This window comes from Mercurialis annua, linkage group LG6, assembly GCF_937616625.2.
Source record: "Mercurialis annua linkage group LG6, ddMerAnnu1.2, whole genome shotgun sequence".
Taxonomy (NCBI): Eukaryota; Viridiplantae; Streptophyta; class Magnoliopsida; order Malpighiales; family Euphorbiaceae; genus Mercurialis; species Mercurialis annua.
This window is the reverse complement of record NC_065575.1, coordinates 37,615,816-37,638,098: the sequence shown is the minus strand read 5'-3', so window position 1 is coordinate 37,638,098 and position 22,283 is coordinate 37,615,816. Positions and strand designations below refer to the sequence as shown.

At 29.5% G+C, this 22,283-nt stretch overlaps 4 protein-coding genes across 4 annotated transcripts; 2 read left to right on the top strand and 2 right to left on the bottom strand.

Moving 5' to 3' along the window:
* Window positions 1-283: 283 nt before the first annotated feature.
* LOC126686502 (uncharacterized) lies at window positions 284-1,574 on the bottom strand. Its single transcript, XM_050380565.2, has 3 exons — window positions 1,417-1,574; window positions 1,035-1,117; window positions 284-465 (listed from the first exon to the last, which is right to left on the bottom strand). The coding sequence occupies exons 1-3, from the start codon at window positions 1,493-1,495 to the stop codon at window positions 436-438; spliced, it is 192 nt and encodes a 63-aa protein (XP_050236522.1). The 5' UTR covers window positions 1,496-1,574; the 3' UTR covers window positions 284-435.
* Window positions 1,575-5,818: 4,244 nt separating this feature from the next.
* Window positions 5,819-8,243, top strand: LOC130014721 (cytochrome P450 709B1-like). Its single transcript, XM_056106412.1, has 5 exons — window positions 5,819-6,098; window positions 6,203-6,426; window positions 6,503-6,753; window positions 6,835-7,225; window positions 7,811-8,243. Exons 1-5 carry the CDS (start codon window positions 5,819-5,821, stop codon window positions 8,240-8,242), a joined length of 1,578 nt encoding a protein of 525 aa, XP_055962387.1. The 3' UTR covers window position 8,243.
* A 4,283-nt stretch (window positions 8,244-12,526) lies between these two features.
* On the top strand, window positions 12,527-16,070 carry LOC126686501 (cytochrome P450 709B2-like). Its single transcript, XM_050380563.2, has 5 exons — window positions 12,527-12,921; window positions 13,005-13,228; window positions 14,000-14,247; window positions 14,700-15,090; window positions 15,583-16,070. The coding sequence occupies exons 1-5, from the start codon at window positions 12,642-12,644 to the stop codon at window positions 16,012-16,014; spliced, it is 1,575 nt and encodes a 524-aa protein (XP_050236520.1). The 5' UTR covers window positions 12,527-12,641; the 3' UTR covers window positions 16,015-16,070.
* A 1,184-nt stretch (window positions 16,071-17,254) lies between these two features.
* Window positions 17,255-18,148, bottom strand: LOC126688060 (uncharacterized). Its single transcript, XM_050382628.2, has one exon. It carries the CDS (start codon window positions 17,953-17,955, stop codon window positions 17,569-17,571), a length of 387 nt encoding a protein of 128 aa, XP_050238585.1. The 5' UTR covers window positions 17,956-18,148; the 3' UTR covers window positions 17,255-17,568.
* Between the last annotated feature and the right edge of the window lie 4,135 nt (window positions 18,149-22,283).

Sequence of the window (22,283 nt, the reverse complement as noted above, 5' to 3'; positions counted from 1 at the left end):
GAACCGTACGGGCAAATTCAATTCCATATAATCAAAAAATATTAATGAAATTTTAGCACCAATAGAACTGAAAAAACTAACCGAACTGACTAATTAGATGCAGTCCAGTTTGATTTTGAATAGAAAGAAAAGAAAGATCGGTTCAGTTTGAATCAAATGGAAGCCCCTAATTAAGATAGATCAGCAAAAATAGAAGTTCTTTGTCGAAAAGAAGCAGCAAAAGTAGATGTCCAAATTAATACAGCAAATAGTTCTCACGCCTAATGTGGAAAGCAATGATTCAAAACTAACCATCAATTATTTCAATGCTTTAATTCAACAACGCAAAAGAATATCCATAAAATGGTACAGAACACGGCTCAACATAACAGAAAAAGAAGCTTATTTCATGCTACTTAGCAGGGGAGAATGTTTGATGTCAGGCTACTTCATTCATCATTGCTTTTTACGCACACCTGCAACAACCTGCAAAGAAAGAAAAACGGAATAGATTTCAGAAATTTGGAGAGTTATAGATAGAACTAAAGACATTTCTTGGCAACTGTCATCACTCATCAGCATTTCCAATATCATGAACTTGGCATGGCTAATCTATATCATTAAGGGCCTGAATCCATGATTAGCTGCCATGACATTAGACTCATAGTGAAGTCGATAAATCCTTCATTCCAAATAAACCGATTACATTCTATCTGATAAACAATGTTTATAAAATTAGCAAGAAATTATCAGTTTCTTACTTCAAGATGGTACATTCTTATAAGATGATGTCAATAAGAGAAATCAGATTACGATAACTTCATAAGCCAAGTCGTAACCAGCCAAGCAGGCCAGTTTCCGTTCAATATGCAAATGATCTTTAATTTATCAGTTATAACCATTTGAAACATGGATAATTGCCTCATGCATTATGTGCTTAACATTCAAGGTTTAAAATGAACAATCACTGCCAAAGGCACCAATACACTAGAGTAACTCGAAAATAATAAATGTAAAACTATACATTAACTTATATAGAAATTAAAGTCACTCACATCACTTAAGGCGGGCTGAGGAACTTGCTTACTCGTTTTGAAAGAATCCAAAATCGGCCTAACCACAGCTGGGAGAAAAAGACCTAGCATTTCCATAATATAAAGCTTATATGATTATGCCTTCCTTACCAACATAAAAAAAACTAAGATTGACAATTTATGCTGAATGACTAAGGCAATGAAAACCCTAACAAATAATTTCTAGAGGATCATCAAAATTTTACAGCTACTATGATTCCCCTAAATTGAGTCAATTCAACAATTGAAATTCATAAAACACAAATAAAAATCGGTAATTACAAATCTGCCGAGTAAAATTCATTTTTTTTCGAGACAAGAAAATACAAATTAAGTTCAACTGATACAAAAAAAAAACACTAACCGACACCGGCGATGAGGCAAGAAGCACCTACAACTGGCTCCTGTATTACAAAAATCTTCAGCTTCCCCATTACTGTCATTTTTTTCTCTAATTTTATTTTTCTTTAATCCTTCAACGAAGAAGAAGAACTACTCTTTGGACTTAAGTAGTGATGGATAAAGGACTAGAACAAAGGACAAGACTCATTACAACAGCCCTGGGCATTGATCCAGAAACTGACCTAGTTGGGTCCCTGACCCAGTACGCAGCTATAACTGCTGAAGATATCAGGATAATGCCGAAATCCCTAAAGATTAGGGATGAAGGTAAATCTCAACAAAGAGATAACTGAAACCAACAGAGAAACAATCCTACTATGATACAAAGACTAGGGAACGTATATATAGAAGAGGCCTAAGCCAGGTAACAGTTCATATTCACTTCTCATTACTACTCTCACTGAGACCCCATCGGAGACTGACTTAGGCATCGGAGAGTGTTCGAGCCAACACCGGCTCGAATCCTTCTAACTTGTTAATCTTGACAGGTGGGAGCTCAGCGACAACAGTGACAAGGACGATCATCAAAAGCATCAAGTAGCAATTTGCTCCCTCAACTTGTAAGCATTAGACAATTAACATATAAATTAACTTTGTTGGCACATCAGTACACGAACTTGGTGATTATGGGCAATTAGCCCATTTTGGCAAATTAACTTACAAATTAAGGGGGAAAATTGCCAATTAAGAGACAATTAACTTACAAATTGAAGAGGCAAATTACCAAAATAGAGCAAATTGCCATAATCACCAAATTCGTGTACTAATTTGCCCACAAAATTAATTTATGTGTTAATCGTCCATTGCTTACAAGTTGAGGGGGCATATTACCACTTAAGTCCTACTCTTTGCTCAGTTTTGATTCCTGAAGGTGGGCCTCTACCGGGCTTATTAAGGCCATTTATTGGGTCTTTTGAAGGTTTCTTAAAATAAAAATTCAATTTTAATAGTCAATTATTAATTGATTATAAAATTAGAATAATGTATAATTACTTGATGTTAGATTGGTTTGTAATTAGACACCCATAAAGCAATTCGATTTGAAGTTACAAAATATGAATCAAACCCATTATATTTGCGTTATGTGTTTTATGTTGATAACTAATTCGTAATGCTTTGATAAGTTGCTAATTGTTTTTATTATTTAGTAAAACATGTGCATAATTCGAAATGTCAGTTTACAATGAATAGATCAACGACGTATAGAAATAGAGAGTTGACAAATATCGATTTATCTTTTATTGTATGTAACAATTAAAATTGACGAATATAGGTAAAGAAACCAATTGTATTGATTATTTCTTAAAAGGATATTAAGCAAAATTTATTTTAGGCAAAAGGCTCAGATTGCCTTTTATGGTTGGAGCCAAACAACATTTACAACCCTGAGGTGGACAGTGGCTCATTTAAATCCCTATGGTCATAAAACAAATTGTACAAAAAGAACCAAATTGTTAACTCCGGTAAAATGTTTAGATAAGTTTTCGTGGTCAAAAATTAGAATAGTTAAGCTCTTATAGTATAAAATGAGTCAAACTTTCTTTCCAAAAATAAAATATTTTGCCTTTCAAAAAAAATATTTTCTTGGTTATTATAAAATTATTCTAAATTAATGACTAATTTTTTTATTTTATTTTTTGTATTATTTTAATTTATCTTATTAGTTAAAATCTATTTAAATTTATTAAGTATATTTTTTTATTTATACTACATTAAAAACTTATTATTTATTTCTTAATATAATTCTATTAATTACACTAAAATATTATAATAAACTTTATTTTAGTATAATTAAATTAAATACTATATTGAGTAATTATAATAAATTTTATAGTTTGTATAATTAAATAAAAAATTAAAAAAAAAACAAAGTCATAAGTAACTATAAAGTACCCATGCCTTCATTCTTTGTTTAAGGAAATTTTATGAAGGAATGACCTTTCCTCCCAAAAGGTGAAATAAACACCAAATCACTCCCCTTCAAAGAAACGAAATGATTAAATACATTCAAGGAAGGGGTTTGCCCCCGGAGCCTTCATGACTCTAGGAACAAGACAAAAACCCGAATGGTATCAGGGTGAAGCTCTCCTATAATAGTCCCGAAGTTTAAACAAAATTCAACAATGAAAGGATATAAAGGATAACAAAGACCGGCAATTAGTTGCTCCTCAAAAATAACTATTTTCCGAGGCGAATCAGGGTAACTGAATGCACACATTCGGTAATCAGGAACCATGACCTCGTAGTCGAAAGAAAAACCATACTTAAAAGAAATTCCAAAATATCAAAAATGAAAAATTTAGAAGGAACAAGGGCCATAATATCAAGCCTTGTACGTTTAACTTTAGACGAACCAGAACCCATTCAAAAGCAACAGATGAAAACGAAGAGAACCTAGATCAAAAAGCTAAAATAAAGACAATATCAGAAAAAACTAACTGCGAAAATCAAAGAGCTCTCAAAAGAAAGAAACAAGAAAAACACACAGAAAATGAAGTAAGAATAAGGCTTAATTACTTAAAAAACCCTCACCTTTAATCTTTATTTCGTTTATACCCTGACCTAGAAAAACTGTCATATATACCCTTGACGTTGTCATTATGTTTCACCTCTACCCCAGATTTCAAAAAAAAGATGATTTATTAAAAACAACTAAATTTAAGGGTTATTTTATACTTTTTTCCTATTAAAAAATGTACAAACAGATACTTCATCTTTAAAAACGTTCAAATAAGTCCTAAAATAAATTAATTTTTTTTAATTTAAATAAAATAATTAAATAAAATAAAATATTTTTATTAAATCCTACTTATAACCGTACTCTTATTTAAAAACCGCTAATATTATTTTTTTTTTTTATTTTTACGGAACTCAGCTCCTTCCTCCATGGACTCCTCCATCCATGGAGGAAGGAGCTGCTCCTTCCTCCATGTGAGGAAGGAGCAGATCTGCTCCTTGCGTGTTCCTTCCTTCATGAGGAAGGAGCAGATCTGCTCCTTCCTCACATGGAGGAAGGAGCAGCGAGCTCCTTCCTCCATGAGGAAGGAGCAGCGAGCTCCTTCCATGGAAGGAAGGAGCTCGCTGCTCCTCCGTCCATGGAAGGAAGGAACAGCTGCTCCTTCCTTCCATGGAAGGAAGAAAAGCTCCTCCTCCATTTTTTTTTAATATTTAAAAAAAAAATTAAATAGATTTCAAAATTAAAGTACGATATTAGGTTGAAATTAATTAGTTTGAATATTTTATTTGTTTTATGTAAATTTTTTTACGGTTTTTTATTTTTAAAAAATTATTAATAATTAATATAAATTAAATTATTATTATTAGTTGAATTTTTTTAAAGAAGAAGGTGTTTTTGTATAATTAATAACATTGACGTGTAATTAGAATATATGTAAAAAATGAAGGATTATTTTAAACTCTTTTGCAAATGAAAAGAGGTCAATTTAATACCTCAAGGGTAGAGGCGAAACATAATAACAACGTCAAGGGTATATGTGACAGTTTTCCTAGGTCAGGGTATAAACGAAATAAAGATTAAAGGTGAGGGTTTTTTAAATAATTAAGCCTAAGAATAAAGAAGAGCAAGAATGACACAAATATATGACATTTACAAAATCGAGAAATAGAGAACAAAAGAAGAGATAACATGTGGCACTCAAAGATAGGCCTAGAAAAGCGGGAACCAAACACGTGTCGTAAATTCAAAAATAAAATAAAAGGACTCGCCTACAAAGAAACGAAACGACTCGCCCAAAAACAAAGATATACTTATGAAGAGCCAAAATTACCAAGGCATAAATACCAAGAATTTCAACTCACTTGCGGGGAGGCTAATGATGGAAACTGAATTCATCTAATTATGTGATATAAAATAATTTTAATTTATTTTATGTTAAAAATATGAAAAGTTTATAAAATTTAATTTAATTAATTAAACTTTAATTTTGATTAATATAATTTATTTATTTTATGGCTAGAAATTTGAAGAGTTATGATATAAATAATATTTATAAATTATTAAATACGATTTTTTTAAGTTTAGTCACTAAATTTAATGATAGTATATCAAAAGTTATAAGAATTTGATTGATATTAAAAAGTTAAATATATTTTAACGTAGATTAAAAATTTGGCAAAATTTATAAATTTAATTTAAATGTTTCAAATACTATAAAATTATTCAATCCAAATACAAAAGATAAGATTTTAAGATCTTCCGCTAAATCATCTATGGATTTTGTACCATATGTAAATGGGTGCAAAATTAATTGTATAGAGCAAGCATCTAGATGACCAACTTTGTATATATATTTGTCAGTTTAACACCATTATTATTACAAATCAACTTTCAAAACAGCACGAAAATGGAATATCTTGGTACTCTGATGCTAGGTTTTGTAGTAACTGTTGTTATTACAAAGATATGGCAACTGTTTAGGGTTCTGTTATGGAGACCCTATGTCTTAACCAAATTGTTCGAGAGCCAAGGCGTTAAAGGGCCAAGTTATAAGCTACTTTACGGTTCTCTGAATGAGATAAAGAAGTTGAAAAAGATTGCGAGAGAAACGGTGTTAGATGTAAATTCTAATGATGACATAACTTGTAGAGTTCTTCCTCAGAACCACAAATGGTCATCAGAATACGGTCAGCTTCTTCCATGTTCAATTATTGTTTTATTTTTATATCATTGATTATCTTAATTTTCCATGTTCAATATTGTTTTAATGGTGTTATTGTAAGAAAAACAGGCGATACAGTGTTATTTTGGAACGGTACAGAGCCAAGAATTATAGTAACAGAACCAGAGCTGGCTAAACAAATATTATCAAACAAGTTCGGCTTCTATGTCAAACCATATATTAAGCCTGTATTACAAAAGCTCGCTGGTAAAGGGTTGATTTTGGTGGAAGGAAGAGACTGGGTTAGGCACAGAAGAATTCTGAATCCTGCCTTTTCCATGAACAAGCTCAAGGTCTTTAAAATTATTACCAACTTAATTCATATATAAAGTGGAAGTTAATGTCTAATGATTGGTTTTGTTTTGGCAGATTATGATAAAGAAAATGGCAGACTGCACAATTTCAATGCTCGAAGAGTGGCAAACGCGTGCAGTACTGCAAGAAACCGAAAATTGCAAGATAGAGATGAGTGAATCATTTCAAGAGCTTACGGGTGATATAATTGCGCATACTGCGTTCGGCAGCAGTTATCTTCAAGGAAAAGAAGTTTTCAAAGGACAAAAAGAGTTTCAAAAACTTCTTGCAGTTGCATTGACAGACATAAACATCCCTGGCATACAGTAATTATAATCTTTGTTTAGTTTTGTTTATAATGTTTCCAATTAAAACAGCTGATTGATTTGGTTTGTAATAATGTATAGGTATTTTCCTACTGAATCGAATTTGAGAATATGGAAGCTAGACAGGAAGGTCAAGAACACATTAAGTAATATTATACAGAATAGATTAAAGGCCGAACCTTGTTCTGATGGGTGTTACGGAGATGATTTACTCGGTCTGATGATCGGATCTGCGATACACAAATCGAATGACGAGAAGAGCCAATCTAGTGCAGAACTAAGCATGGATGAAATTATGGAAGAGTGCAAAACATTCTTTTTTGCTGGGCAGGAGACAACATCAAGTTTACTAACTTGGACTATTTTCTTGTTGAGCAAACACCAAGATTGGCAGGAAAAACTTAGACAAGAGGTGTTGAACGAGTGTGAAATGCAAGTTCCAGATGCAGATATGTTGGCCAAATTAAAATTTGTAAGTGTCACTAACCATAAGTACATATAATTTCTACTGTTTTTTCTTATGAAATTTCTTCCCTATATACCATTGTTCACCAATATCAAATTTTAACTTGTTAAATAATTACCTTTAGGATAAAAAAAGATTTTAAAAGTTTAGGTTATATCTGAGGTGTGATATCTTACCATATGCTGCCATGTTTGATTTCCACATCAGTAGAAATGGAATTAGAAATTTTATTCAAGTGGGGCAAATTTTTTTGTTGTACGCTAAGATTATATTGATTTCTTATTTAATTTTTTAGACCGAACTATATATTGTTGAATTTTTTTTAGACCAATCGATCCTCTTTAAAATAATTAATACTACTTATCGATCTCTAATATTTTGGATTGCCCCGCACTATAGTTGTTCATAGGTCGAGCTTGAACATCTTTGTATTAGGTCGAATTAGCTTTGTCTCTTTTAAATATAGTTCCAAAACCCAGCCCAAGCCGGTTCAGGACTAATATTTACCATTCAAATATGATTTATATATTAGATTTATGCGGTTTGTATGAAACTTTTTCGGTCCTTTATATAATTCTTCCCCCTTGGCAGGTGAACATGGTTCTACTTGAGGCTCTGAGACTGTACAGCCCGATAATAGCATTGTCTAGGAAGGTAACAGAGAATATAAAATTAGGAAATCTGACGATACCAAAAGATACATGTCTCACCATTCCACTTGTTCAAATTCAGAGAAGCAAAAAACACTGGGGAGAAGATGCAAATGAGTTTAATCCAATGAGGTTTGCGAATGGGATCTCAAAGGCAGCAAAACACCCGAACGCATTCCTAGCATTTTCAATGGGTCCGAGAGCTTGCATCGGCCAGAATTTTGCTATATTGGAAGCTAAAACAGTGCTCGTACTCATTCTTCAAAGATTTTCATTTTGCTTGTCTTTTGAGTATAAACATGCTCCGATTGATCATATTACTCTTCACCCACAGTATGGCATGCCCATTGTTGTAAAACCCTTGCATTTTTAAGATAGACTGTGTATTATGTTATGGCTAATGATGTCCATCATGGGCTTCTTTCATTTATATTTCACTGTTTGTAATTTTTTTATGGATAAAAGTATATTAAAAAGCCACGAGAAGTGGCAAGACTCGAACTCTAAACTTTTGCATAAGAAGTGGCACCACAAGATGGCACACTGAAGATTACGGCTTAGAGAAAGAGACAAAATATAATCACGAATCCAAATACAAAATACACTTAGAGTTTCTGTAGAAATCCAAATCAGAGTAACGGAAATTTATTACAAATTTTAAAAAAGAAAACTGCTTGTATAAAGCAATTAAATAGCACCCTATCCTTGTTAGTCCTCGAATCCGAAAAGATCATGCCATTCCTACACTTCCATATGCGTCTCCTTATTTAATTCCTATTTAAATATCCTATTTTTTATTTTTTTATATCAAAATAATTGTCAATTTCAAAATTTAATGATAAATTTGAAAAACAAATAAAAGTATAGTGATTTTTTATTTTAACTAGTGGAGTATAAAGAATATTTATTAAGATATTGATTCTAAAATATTTATATAAGGTTGTTTATTCATTTAAATGAATCATTTATAAATTTTTCTAACATGTATACTTTGTTAAATAGAATATTTAGAAGGCAATAGAGAGAGCAATTTGTTGGTTTTTGAAAATTGAATTTCAGTTTACACACTATAGTTATAATTAAAAATCGAGAAATTCTTAGATAGACTCAGTCTACCACATCATCCGTAGAACAAACATATCACATTATGACACGTCATTAAAGGTGTAAATAAGTAAAAAATAAATTTATAAGGTTGCCATCATTTTAATGACGTGTCATAATGTGATAGGTTAGTTTACGGATGACGTGGTAGACCGAGTCTACATAAGAATTTCTCTTACAAATCTCATTTGGTGTTACAAAAGTAAACGTGACTAGCTGTTTTTAGGATTGTCACATAATTATCTATACTATATATAAAAGCACGGATGGGGGGGACAGGCACTTTTACTAAATGACCCTTTCTATTTTATTACTAATTACTATATAAGTCAAGGTTTTAAAGTTATTTACTATTAAATTAGTATATTAATTATTGTGGAAGAATTAAATTAAAATAAGGACTCTAAGACATAATTATCAAATAAACACTCTATTTTATAGCCAAAAAAATATATTCATCTTAATTGACGTTATGATAATTAAGGAAAAATATCATATACTACTACTATTAAAATACTTTTCTAAACTAACACTATTCTTTTACTATCTAATATACTTTTCTAAACGAAATTGTTCATTAAACTATTAACATTAAAGAGATGGGTTGGGATCTTAGCACTCGCAATTTTATTTTTGTACTCCACTATATTGTTTTTTTTTTTTTAATAAAAACTTATATTAATCAAAAGCTGATTGATCAGCCAGTACATAGAATTTGATAGTCGGAGAGACATGCCCCAACCAATTAGATAAACTAAAATAGTCATATGCTACCACATGAGATTTTCTATCGTAATTAAAATAACATATATGCATCTCAATTAAGCTAAAGTAGTCATGTGCTATCAAACTGATAATATTACAAAGCAAAGAGTTGTTATTGAAGACATCCATTACAACCTTTAAAATAAAGGGAATTAGATTAGCTTCGCTTGCCATGATAATACTAACTTTAATCGCACGACTGCTACAACTAGCAGCTATAACTTCATCATTAAAGCCCCTAATCACATTTTCAGTGACATATCTCTTCTCTTGAACATTAAAGACATCATCTATACTGACGCAAAACATACCGATATTTGGTGAAATCCGTCGTAAGATGGTGGCTCTAATTGTTTTAGAGATCCAAATCGCTTGCATCGCAAAAAACAATTTCATCTCCAACGATGAAAAAAACTATTCTTAATTTCGATTAGAATAGATCTAATAAAATTAAGATACTAAGGTAGAAAATAATTTCTAGATCTAGACCAAAATTGGCCAAGAAAGAAATTTTATTCAAAATTAAAGACAAAAACTATGGAAAAGGGCTAAAAAAACTGAATTTGAGAGATTGGGGAGGTGATTTTTGGCCAAAAATGGCCAAAAACCACCTCCCAAATGAACAAAAAGGTAAAACTTAATAGGGTTTGAGAGGTTTCTCAAAAGAAAGAGACGGCTAGAACTCCACTATATTGTTTAATAGCTAAATTGCATGTGTCTTTCTCTTCTACTTGAGTTTTTTTTTTTTTGCTAATTAAGCATTCATGAGCTGTACTAGCCACCGTAATTACTACTAGTAAACTTTTTTTTCTAACTGAAAACGTTAATCTAAAAAAAAAAGAGATGAAGATTCAATCAATGGACACGTATTAGATCAGTATTCTTTTCCCAGTTTTACAGGAACAAGGTTATTTTTTAATAAAATAGAAAGAGATATAATATTAAAATTCCGCATGAATAATTGTAATTTTTGAAAATTTCATAACTAATTCTACAATTTTTATTTTAGATCAAACAATTAAAATATTTAAATTTTATTTTCCGTGAGTAAAATTCGATGTCTTTTTCCTCCCAAATAAATGTTTTAATCTGACTAATGTCCTATTAACACACAAAATACATTCCTCTTACTCTTATTTTATTGATTCCGGTTGTCAAGTCAACAAAGATATACCGATTTTTCACATTCGTGATAGATTTGCAAATTAAATGAAAGGTGGTGATTTAATTTGACACTTTTTAAAGGATGTGATTAAAATGAAAAAACGTGTAAAGATGGTGATTTTATATAGAATTAACTCAATTGCTAATGTGAGAAAGGGTAATATAGTCAACTATAAATTATAGAGGATTGCAGAAAACAGTTTTGGAGTGCGAAACTGCCCTAAAGAGATTATAACAGCAATATTATAAAATTTGAAAAAGGGGAACCCTAAAAAAACCCACTAAATTGTCTTTAATTAAAATTGGACTCTATTTTTATTAGAATTGGAGATGCTCTTAGTATTTTAAATTAGCTAATTCTAATATTAAACGGACAATTTATTTGTACGATCATATAAATTAACAGTTAAAATAGTAGTAAAAACAATAGAGAAAATATCTGTAACACTAATTTTTTTGTATATTAGGCATAGTGAGTTTTTTTTAATATAAAATTAAACTATTTAATTATTTTTACTTATATATTCATGATTTAATGTATTATTTTATTAGTAATAATTTATTATATGAAAAAATATGTACCAAAAGCATATCCACAGCTATAAAAAAATATTGGAACACGCTATTGTTTTTCAGACATAAAAATAAAAATGTTAATTAATTATAAAATACATTTTATAAGTCAATTAAAAAAAATTAAAAAAAATCAACCAAAAAAGTACAAATATCTTCAAATTTCTTTTCATTAATATAGTCAACAAACTAAACATTTATATTCTAACATTTAAAATTATTAATTTTTAACAATGAACTGATGTACTAATGAAAAATTTATTTTATTAATGAAAATGATTTATTTTAAAGTATCTTAATATTTCTACTAAATACTAATTATTAAAACATAAATTGACGAGTCACATTACGAGCCACGTGCGTAGCACGTAATGCGAAACTAGTCAGGAAAAAGAACTACAAAACTACGGGCACAAAAAAATTTCTTTTTGAAATATCTAAGAAAATGTTTTTACAAATATTGAATTAAAAAACACCGAGAAACATCAAAAATGTTCTAAAAACTGCTGAAAATATACAAAACAAATATCAAAAAAACATCTAAAATACTCTTAAAAATATTTACATATCACATTTTGATAAAAGTCACTAATAAACTGTCAACAATAAACATACTATGTGTTAACAACCGTCCACGGTTGTTGACCGCTACCGGATCAATAATTTTCCGGCTAAAATTCTGGCAACAAGTATTCCTAAGGCGTATTCTTAGTTTTCTCTGGCATTTCTTTAAAGTCGGTTTTTATATGAATAAAAATTAAAAGAATTTCAAAATGTTTAAGTGGAAAGTAGGAAGTGTAATTTAAAATAAGATGGATAGAGAATTTTAATCATTTATTTAGGATAAAAGATGTGGGATAGATATATCAGATAACATGCCAAGCTACCAGGCGTTATTCGCCACTTGGCAACATCCATGTCAAGCTGTAATGCCAAATACGAACCATAAGATTTAAGGATCTTTAACCATAAGATTTAAGGATTTTCAGCTCAAACTTTTATGAATTTCGTAGCATAAATGGGTCCAATAAATGTTTATCTAAGCAATGATCTCATCAATCACCATTATATAGAGACAGCATCTAGAACACCAGCTTTCTTGTAGTATATATAAATGTCCGTTTATCACCATTATTACAAATCAACTTTCAAAACAGCACGAAAATATGGATTATCTTGGTACTCTGATGCTAGGTTTTGTAGTAACTGTTGTTATTACAAAGATATGGCAACTGTTTAGGGTTCTGTTATGGAGACCCTATGTCTTAACCAAATTGTTCGAGAGCCAAGGCGTTAAAGGGCCAAGTTATAAGCTACTTTACGGTTCTATGAAGGAGATAAAGAAGATGAAAAAGGTTGCAAGAGAAACGGTGTTAGATGTAAATTCTAATGACGACATCACTTGTAGAGTTCTTCCTCACTATCAAAAATGGTTATCAGAATACGGTCAGCTTTTCATTCCTTTACTTTATCTTAATTTTCCATGTTCAGCTATTGTTTTAATGGAGTTATTGTAAAAAAAAATACAGGTGATGCAGTGTTATATTGGAATGGTACGGAGCCGAGAGTCGTAGTAACAGAACCGGAGCTGGCTAAACAAGTATTATCAAACAAGTTCGGCTTCTATATCAAACCATATATGAAGCCTTTATTTCAAAAGCTCACCGGTAAAGGGTTGATTTTGGTTGAAGGAAGAGACTGGGTTAGGCACAGAAGAATTCTAAATCCTGCCTTTTCCATGAACAAGCTCAAGGTATTATCCCTAATAGCATATCTTAAAAATTAGGCAAATATATTGGTTTACTTACAACTTAAGAATTTTTATCAAATCTATTAATCTTTACATTTTGATATATATTTCATCATTTGTTTGATATTAGTCTTTTAGAGTTGGTGTGGCGTGCTCTAATACGCCATAAGGGATTAAATTTGGACTTTATCTATCTTCATAACCCTGTATTTTTCACTTTTTATTTACTTGGTCTTTCCTCTATTTTCTTTCTTTAGTTAGTTATTATACTTTTCACTTTTTACTTGGTCCCTCTATAATCAAATTTTACAGTGATTTAGTCCTTAAAGGGTAGATTAGGGATGAACTAAAACAAAAAATAAATTTTAAAAAAGACTAAGTAAATACTTTCTTTTTATTTATACAAGGACTAAGTAAACCAAAACAGAAGTACATGAATTAAGTAAAGAAAAAATGAAAAGTACAGAGACTGACTAAAGAAAGAAAGTAAGCCAGGGACTAGGTAAAGAAAAAAATAAAAAGTACAGGAATCTGAAAATGGATTATGTCTTAATTTTACATAAATAGATAAATAGCATTACGCCACGTCAGTTTCAAATGAGTTTGAGTATATTTAACAAAGTAAAAAATATGACGGTATATATGAAAAAATTTAAAAATCATGATATATATAACAAAAATGTCGATGTTGTGGATAACTAAATATATTTTGCCTAAAAGTAACCCCTTATAATTACCAATCTAATTTATTTAGAAGTGGTTTTGTTTCGGCAGATTATGATAAAGAAAATGGCAGACTGCACGATTTCGATGCTCGATGAGTGGCAAAAGCTTGCGTTGCAAGAAACGGAAAATTGCAAAATAGATATGAATGAATCATTTCAAAAGCTTACAGGTGATATAATTGCCCATACTTCGTTCGGAAGCAGTTATCTGCAAGGAAAAGAAGTCTTTAAAGGACAAAAAGAGCTTCAAAAACTATCTGCAGCTTCAATGACTGATATAGACGTCCCCGGAAAACAGTTATTAAATTAAATTTGTTTTATTTTATAAGCTACTAAACTAAACTTTAATTTGTTTTACTTTAAATTTATTTAAATGTGGGTTTTGCAGCCAAAATGTAAATGTGGTAGTCAAATTTTGGCAATTTGCAATCATATTTTATTAGTTTTATTTTAAAAACTTGTCATATATGTATAATTTGATTTTAAAGGGGAATATTTTGGTCAATTTATGTATAAATGATAGATTTTCAGTTAAATAAATGTAAAATTCGGGTGTCACGTATGCATTTTTGGCTGAAAACACCTCTCGTTGAAACAAAACTAAAATTATTAATAACCAAGATATAAGATAAAGTAAAGTTTAATTACCAAATTGTAGAAACAAAATAGTTAATAATCCTTAATTACTCTTTTTTTTTCCTAGTTCCAAATTAACACAACTGATTGGTTTGGTTTGTAATAATGTACAGGTATTTTCCTACTGCATCGAATATGAGAATATGGAAGCTAGACATGCAGGTGAAGAACACATTAAGCAGTATTATACAAAACAGATTAAAGGCAGAGCCCTGTTCTGATAAGTTTTACGGAGATGATTTACTCGGTCTAATGATCGGATCTTCAATAAACAAATCGAATGATGAGAAGAGCAAACATACTGGAATGCTGAGCATGGATGAAATAATGGAAGAGTGCAAAACGTTCTTTTTGGCTGGGCAGGAGACAACATCTAGTTTACTAACTTGGACTGTTTTCTTGTTGAGCAAACATCAAGATTGGCAAGAAAAACTTAGACAAGAGGTGTTGAACGAGTGTGAAATGAATGTTCCAGATGCAGATACGCTGGCCAAATTAAAATTTGTAAGTATCAATACGTATATTATATAATATCAAATTTTTGTTCGAAATTTGACCTCCCCCCAAAGTTCAAATGAACTTGAGGGAATCTTAATCCTTCTTTTTAATTCTTTTTTTAACGTGAGATTAGTTTTAATTTGTCATATTATCTCTAAAAGAATATTACATATTTACCTCTATAATTTTAATAAATTTTAATTTTTATATATTATATAAAAATATTATATTTTTATCCCCTTTCATTTTCAATTTTTCTCAACATTTCACATGGCATCTAATATAAGAGCATATTCTAAGAATATGTTTTCACTATACTCGTTCATGAGTCAAATTTGGATAGATTTGGATTAGGTCGAACCGGCCTTGACTTTTTTTAATATTGGTTTAATATCAGCTCGAGCCGATTTAAGACTAATATTTACTATTCAAATTCGATTTATACGGATTTATGCGAGATATTTTCGGGCCTATATATAATTGTTTTCCCTTTGGCAGGTGAACATGGTTATACTTGAAGCACTGAGGTTGTATTGCCCAGCAATAGCATTGATTAGGAAGGCAACAGAAGATATGAAGTTGGGAAATTTAACGATACCAAAAGATACAAGTGTCACCATTCCAATTGTCCAAATTCAGAGAAGCAGACGATACTGGGGAGAAGATGCAAATGAATTCAATCCAATGAGGTTTCAGAATGGTATCTTAAAGGCAGCAAAACACCCGAACGCATTCCTAGCATTTTCAACGGGTCCGAGAGCTTGCATTGGCCAGGATTTTGCAATGTTGGAAGCTAAAACAGTGCTTGCACTGATTCTTCAAAGATTTTCATTTTCCTTGTCCTCTCAGTATAAACATGCTCCAATTGATTATCTTACTCTGCATCCACAATATGGCATGCCTATTATTGTAAAGCCCTTGCATTTTTAAGATATATTATATTATGGTATGGATAAATGTACCAAGTAATATTTGTTTTTGTCTCATTTCATAATTTAGGAACCATCTTTTTATGAAAAAATCAAGTTGAACCGGACTTAAATAAGACTTTATGTTAAAATATGTGTTATGTCTATGTTATTTAATAAGTTCAATAATTTTGGCTCTTGCAGTTTTCTCCAGCAAACAATATTTTTTAGTTTTTAGAAAGTAATCAAAATAAAAAATATCGCATCAAACCAGTTGAATCAAACAGTCTGGTTTGGTTCTTAAACGCTGCTCTCTGCCATCCTTGCATTCCTCTTATTTCCTCGGTTCAAACTAATTTACTTGTCTTTTCTAAATATTCTCAATTAGTTATTTCCCAACTCCATCAAATCTTAAGTTGTGGAAGCTAGACAGAAGAGTGAGGAATTCTCTAGATGATATTATAAATAGTAGATTGATTCTAATAATTCAGATTGCAATTATGGAGATAATCTAATAGGTTTGATGCTCAAAGCCTCCAAAAACACCTAAACCAGAGACAGAATGGATGAGATTGTGGAGAAGTGCAAGACATTATTTTTCGCAGGGCATGAAACCTCGTCCAATTTGCCAACTTCGATCGTCTTTTGCAGCGCTTTCAAGACCAATAAACAAGACTAAGAGAAGAGGTGTTGAAAGAATATAGGATGAAAATTACATATCCACACATGTTCGGCAGGTTAAAATCAGTAACCTCTCATTTCCATCATTCTGCTTTTAAGCCTAATGCTTCCATAAAAAAGGACATTTCTATAACTGGTAACTACTCGGCAGGTATATATGGTTTCGCTCGAAACATTAAGGATGTACAGTCCAGTACTAGAAATGTTCAGACAATCATCAAAAGACATGAAACTGCGGAATCTGATGATTCCAAAGAATATACAAGGCTGCAAAACACCTGAACATATTTTCTTGCCTTAGGAGTAGGTCCTAAAGGTAGTGTCGACTAGAATTTCGCTATGCAACGATCGACAACCTTGCTTTGCAGCTACAAAATGGTGTCCCCATTTCAATCGAGCCTTTGTCCATGAGAACAAATAACTCGGGCTCGAATTGGAGACAATGTGTATCTAAACTAAATAAGACTTTCAAGGTTATGATTATGAAACAACAAACACTGATTTCGAGAATTCGATCACATAATTGTCATAAATTTTTGAATAACTAATACTATTTCCCTGTGCTATTAAGTTCAAGTACATTACCAAAATTTAAAGTTTGAAATTCAAATTCATGAATTTAACAATAGAACATAAGACAAAACTCTGTTATCATTTTCTATTATGTGATAATTTCTCATCTAAACATGGCCAGCCGAACCAAACAAAATCTGACCGGCCAACCGATCCCAATTCAAACCAAAAAACACGAAAAAAATCAAAAAACCGGTAGCAAAATTTCTGAAAACGCAAGCAAATCAACCAGCAAACAACAATAGCAACTATCTACACATTATAATACAAAAACTATAGACTTCAAATTTAAAACCTATCAAAATCTGAAGAATCAAAGAAATTACCGTTGACGTCTAACAGAATTCCACGACAGTTTCGAAGAAACACGACTATTAATCCCGATCACACTCTCAATCTCCGGCGACGAAAAGAACTTCACAACCCTAACTTTTCTCGACATATTAAATTTCTTAACCGACAGAGGAGCAGCCTTGCGTTTTCTCGGAGCTGGAGGACACGTCACCACATCAGGTATTTTATACTCCTTAGCCTTCGGTGTCGTACAATCCAAAACCGTCGTCGTTTTGTCTGGTTTTGAATTCTCTTGATCAACTGGAGTAAGACTGAGCTTGACGTTACTGGCGTCGCCGTCGTCGATTAGAAGGTCGGCGAGATTGATGAAGAGAGATTGGGGATGATGATGATCATCTTGTCTGGTGAGAATCATTGTTGTGTTGTTGAATTTGAGAGGAATTGGATTGGATTTTGATCGGTGCTGATGAGTAATGAAGAGAAGGGGTGGGGTAGCGGAGAGGAGAATTGTTTGACTCGGCCGTTCAATATGACTTGTTTCAATTTCTAAGCGCGGGACGCTGACTCAGCGGATATGAAGCTTTTCAAATGGAGTTTCTTACTCGCCAATGACCTCATGTTTTTTTTCTTTTTTTATTTTGCCTGTTTAGGATTTCTGACTCGTGCTTTTTTTTCCTTCGAAATTACATGAATGATTTTAATTATTATTATTTTGAAATTTTAAAAAACTTAATATTTTATTTATATTTTATAATAATATCAAATAAGACACTCTCTTCTATAATTTTCTTTTCGAGAAATTTAGGAAAAATACTCTAATTTTTAAAATATTTATACATTCTACCTCGCGCGTGAAAAGTTAGAAAGAATACTCTCCGTTTTTAGCTCTTTATATCTTTACTCTAGGAAGCTATCTTTTTTATTTTAATACCTAAATCTTTAAAGAAAATACACCAAATTTGTATAACTTTTATCTTTTTACTCTTCGTCTCTGTTCTTGTCTTCTTCGTCAAATCTGCAATCTGAATTTTCAATTTTTCTACCAATCCTCCATTTTTCTTTCAAAGTCTGAATTATTCATATTATTCATACGGTTTTACCTTTTTTTTTCGAACATGAATCGTTTTTTCAGGTTTCTTGGCGCCAGAAACTCATCGACGGTGACCACCACAAATACGGCGAAACAACAATGACAACAACAACCAGCTAGTACTTTAGACTCGGACTTTGTGATACCAGAGGCTGTTCTCTGCACTAATTTGTGTTTTAGGGGCTAATAGCAGTAGCTGGGTGCGTGTGGCTTCGCCGATTTTCTTCTGCTACCAACTCACGCGGCGGAGCAGCTCTTGCACAATCTCCGATTTCTTTAGCTGCAGAGAAATGATTGAAGAAGAAAATATTCTGGTCACTTACTAAATATAAATTGTAGGTTTCATTTCATTTTTTCATGTTGATTTGGTTCAATTTTTGGTACAGTTTCTTGCCATCTCGCATCTGGATAAATTCTTTTTCTTTGCTTTCTGTTCTTTCAGGTAAGTTTGGTTTAATCATTTTTTTCTTCTCTTGTTTGTATATGATGTTACTTTAGATTCAAACTGAAGTTTAAAATCTTGAATCATGTAGTGATAAGGTAGATTACTATTGAATGAATGTGGATGTCGTTAATGTTTTTTTGAATTTTCTTTAATTTTTGTTATTTTTAGTTATTAAAACTAAGCACCTTTTTTGTTTTTTTCTATTAAATATTGCAGGCATGAAAATGGTATTGAAATAAATGTATGAAAGACTCAATGATTCAAGAGACCTGTACTTTTGAGGGAGATAATGTATGTAGGAGTAGTGGCCAAACTTTGGAGTTCAAGCATATGAAACTTCATGTTTGGGAAGTTTGACATGCAAGCAGCTCCTTCCAAATATATTTTGAAAATTTATTGGTGTGATATACTAATAGCTTTTAAGCAGAGTTTTACAGCCTCATACTTATGTATATTGTGAAAGTTATGATGCTCATGTAATAATGTTAGGTTAGTTACCTTTTGATAATTCTAAAAAAGTGATGAATAATGGAACTATAATGAAAATTTTATGAACGTTATGATAAAATTATAATAATATTATGATAGAGTTTAAAACATTTATTTTTTAGTAAAATTTATATCAATTTACATATTGTTTTCATAATGTTGATAATAAGATTATGATAACGTTATATGATAATGTTATGATAATAATATAATAATGTATTATGATAAATTCATGATAAAATTATGATAAGATTATGATAATAATATGATAAGGTCATTGATAAAATGATGATAAGATTATGATAACGTTATATGATAATATCATGATAATCATATGATAATGTTATGATAATAATATAATAATGTATTATGATAAGTTCATGATAAAATTATGATAATATGATGATAATATTATGATAAGGTCGTGATAAAATGATGATAAGATTATGATAATAATATGATAATATATTATGATAAGTTCATGATAAAATAATGATAAGGTTATAATAATAATATGATAATATTATGAAAAGTTATGATAATATAATGATAAAGTTATGAATATTATTATAATAATATTATGATAAATTTACTAAATAAAAAAATTATAAAATGATTAATGATTTATTAGATCTCTTATAATTTTCAAAAAATCATAAATTAATTGAGTTAAGGGTAATGATAAACAATAAAAATTATAAAAAAAGTATAAAAATATTATTTAATTTTGTATAAATTATATAAAAGAATTTATGATAATTTTATGATAATATTAAAATACGTTTATGATAATATTATGATAAAGTACGTAAAATAATTTTATATGATAATAATATGATAAAGTAATGATAATATTTTATGCAAAAAAGTATGAACAAACTATGATAGTATTATGATAAAGTTACGATAATATTATATATTATCAAAATATTATCAAAAAATATGAGAAAAGTTATGTAAAAACTATGATAATGTGATCTTAAATTATGATAATATTATGATAAGGTTATCTAGTTTTTAATAAATTACGTAAAATAATTCATGCAAACATTATGATAAGATTATCTAAATATTATAATACAATTATGTTATGATAATACTATTATGATAAAGTTATCATAATTTATGATAAAATACGTTATGATAATATTATGATAAAGTTATTGATATTGTTATGATAATACTATAATATAGTTATGATAATGTCGTGATAATATTATAATATAGTTATGATAATATTGTGATAAGATTATAATAAGGTTATGATAATACTATAATATAGTTATGATAATGTCATGATAATATTATGATAACGTTATGATAATATTATAATAAGGCTATAATAAAGTACGTAAAATAAAATTTGCATAATAAAATTATGATATGTTTATGATAATATTATGATGAGCTTACGATAAGGTTATGATAAAGTACGTAAAATAAATTTGCAATATTAGTGATAAAGTTATGATAAGGTTATGATAATATAATGACGATATAGTGATAATATTTTATGATAATATAATAATAATATTATGATAAGATTAATGATAAGATTATGATAATATAATGATAATGTAATGGTAAAGTTATGGTAAAGTACGTAAAATAAATTTGCAATATTGTGATAAAGTTATGATAATGTAATGATAATATTATGATAATATTATGATAATATTTTATAATGATATCATGATAAAATTATGATAATATTTCATGAAAATATAATGATAATATTTTGATAATGTAATGATAATATTATGATAAGTTATGAAAAAGTACGTAAAATTATAATAAGATTATGATAATGTAATGATAAAATTATGATAAAATTTTATGATAATGTAATGATAAAGTTATGATAATATTTCATGATAATATTATGATAAGATTATGATAAATTACATAAATTAAATAAAAAAAGTTATGCAAAAGTTATGACAAAATTATCATAATATTTTGACAATGTTCTGATAAATGTATAATATGGTTATAATAAAGTACGTAAAATAAATTTGTATAATAAGATGATGATAATATTATGACACTTTAATGAAAATATTATCTAATTTTGTATAAATTATATAAAATAAATTATGCATAAATTATGATAAGTTAATGATAATATTATGATATGATAATGATATGATAATATTATAAAATGATAAAATTATTGATAATATTAAGATAAGGTTTTGAAAAGATTACGACAAGATTATTAAAAAATATGTAACGTTATTTTGCAAAATAATATTATTACATAAAATAATTTTTTATAATAAAATACGTAATAATTTTTAAAATAGTAGTAATATTTTGAAATAAATAGAAACCATTAATCTTTCAAATAAGATAATTATATTTATAATTAATAAAAATATTTGGAAATTCCTTAAAATGATATTATAAAAATATTCATTTAAGTACTGCTAAGCTCACTTAAAATTGAATTATGTAAGATCTGAAACAATGAATTTAAATTTTAAGAATGAATTAAAAAAGAATAATTAAGAAAAGAATGAATATAAATTTTAAAAATAAATTGAAAAAGAAAGGTACAACGAATTTAAAGAGTGAAGGATAAAAAAAAATTAAGAAAAGAAAGGTCAAATATTAAAAAGAAATGAATATGCTATGTATTGTAAGATCTGACACACATGTGGGTGGAGAGAGAGAGAGAGAGAGAGAGAGAGAGAGAGAGAGAGAACAAAAGAGAAAA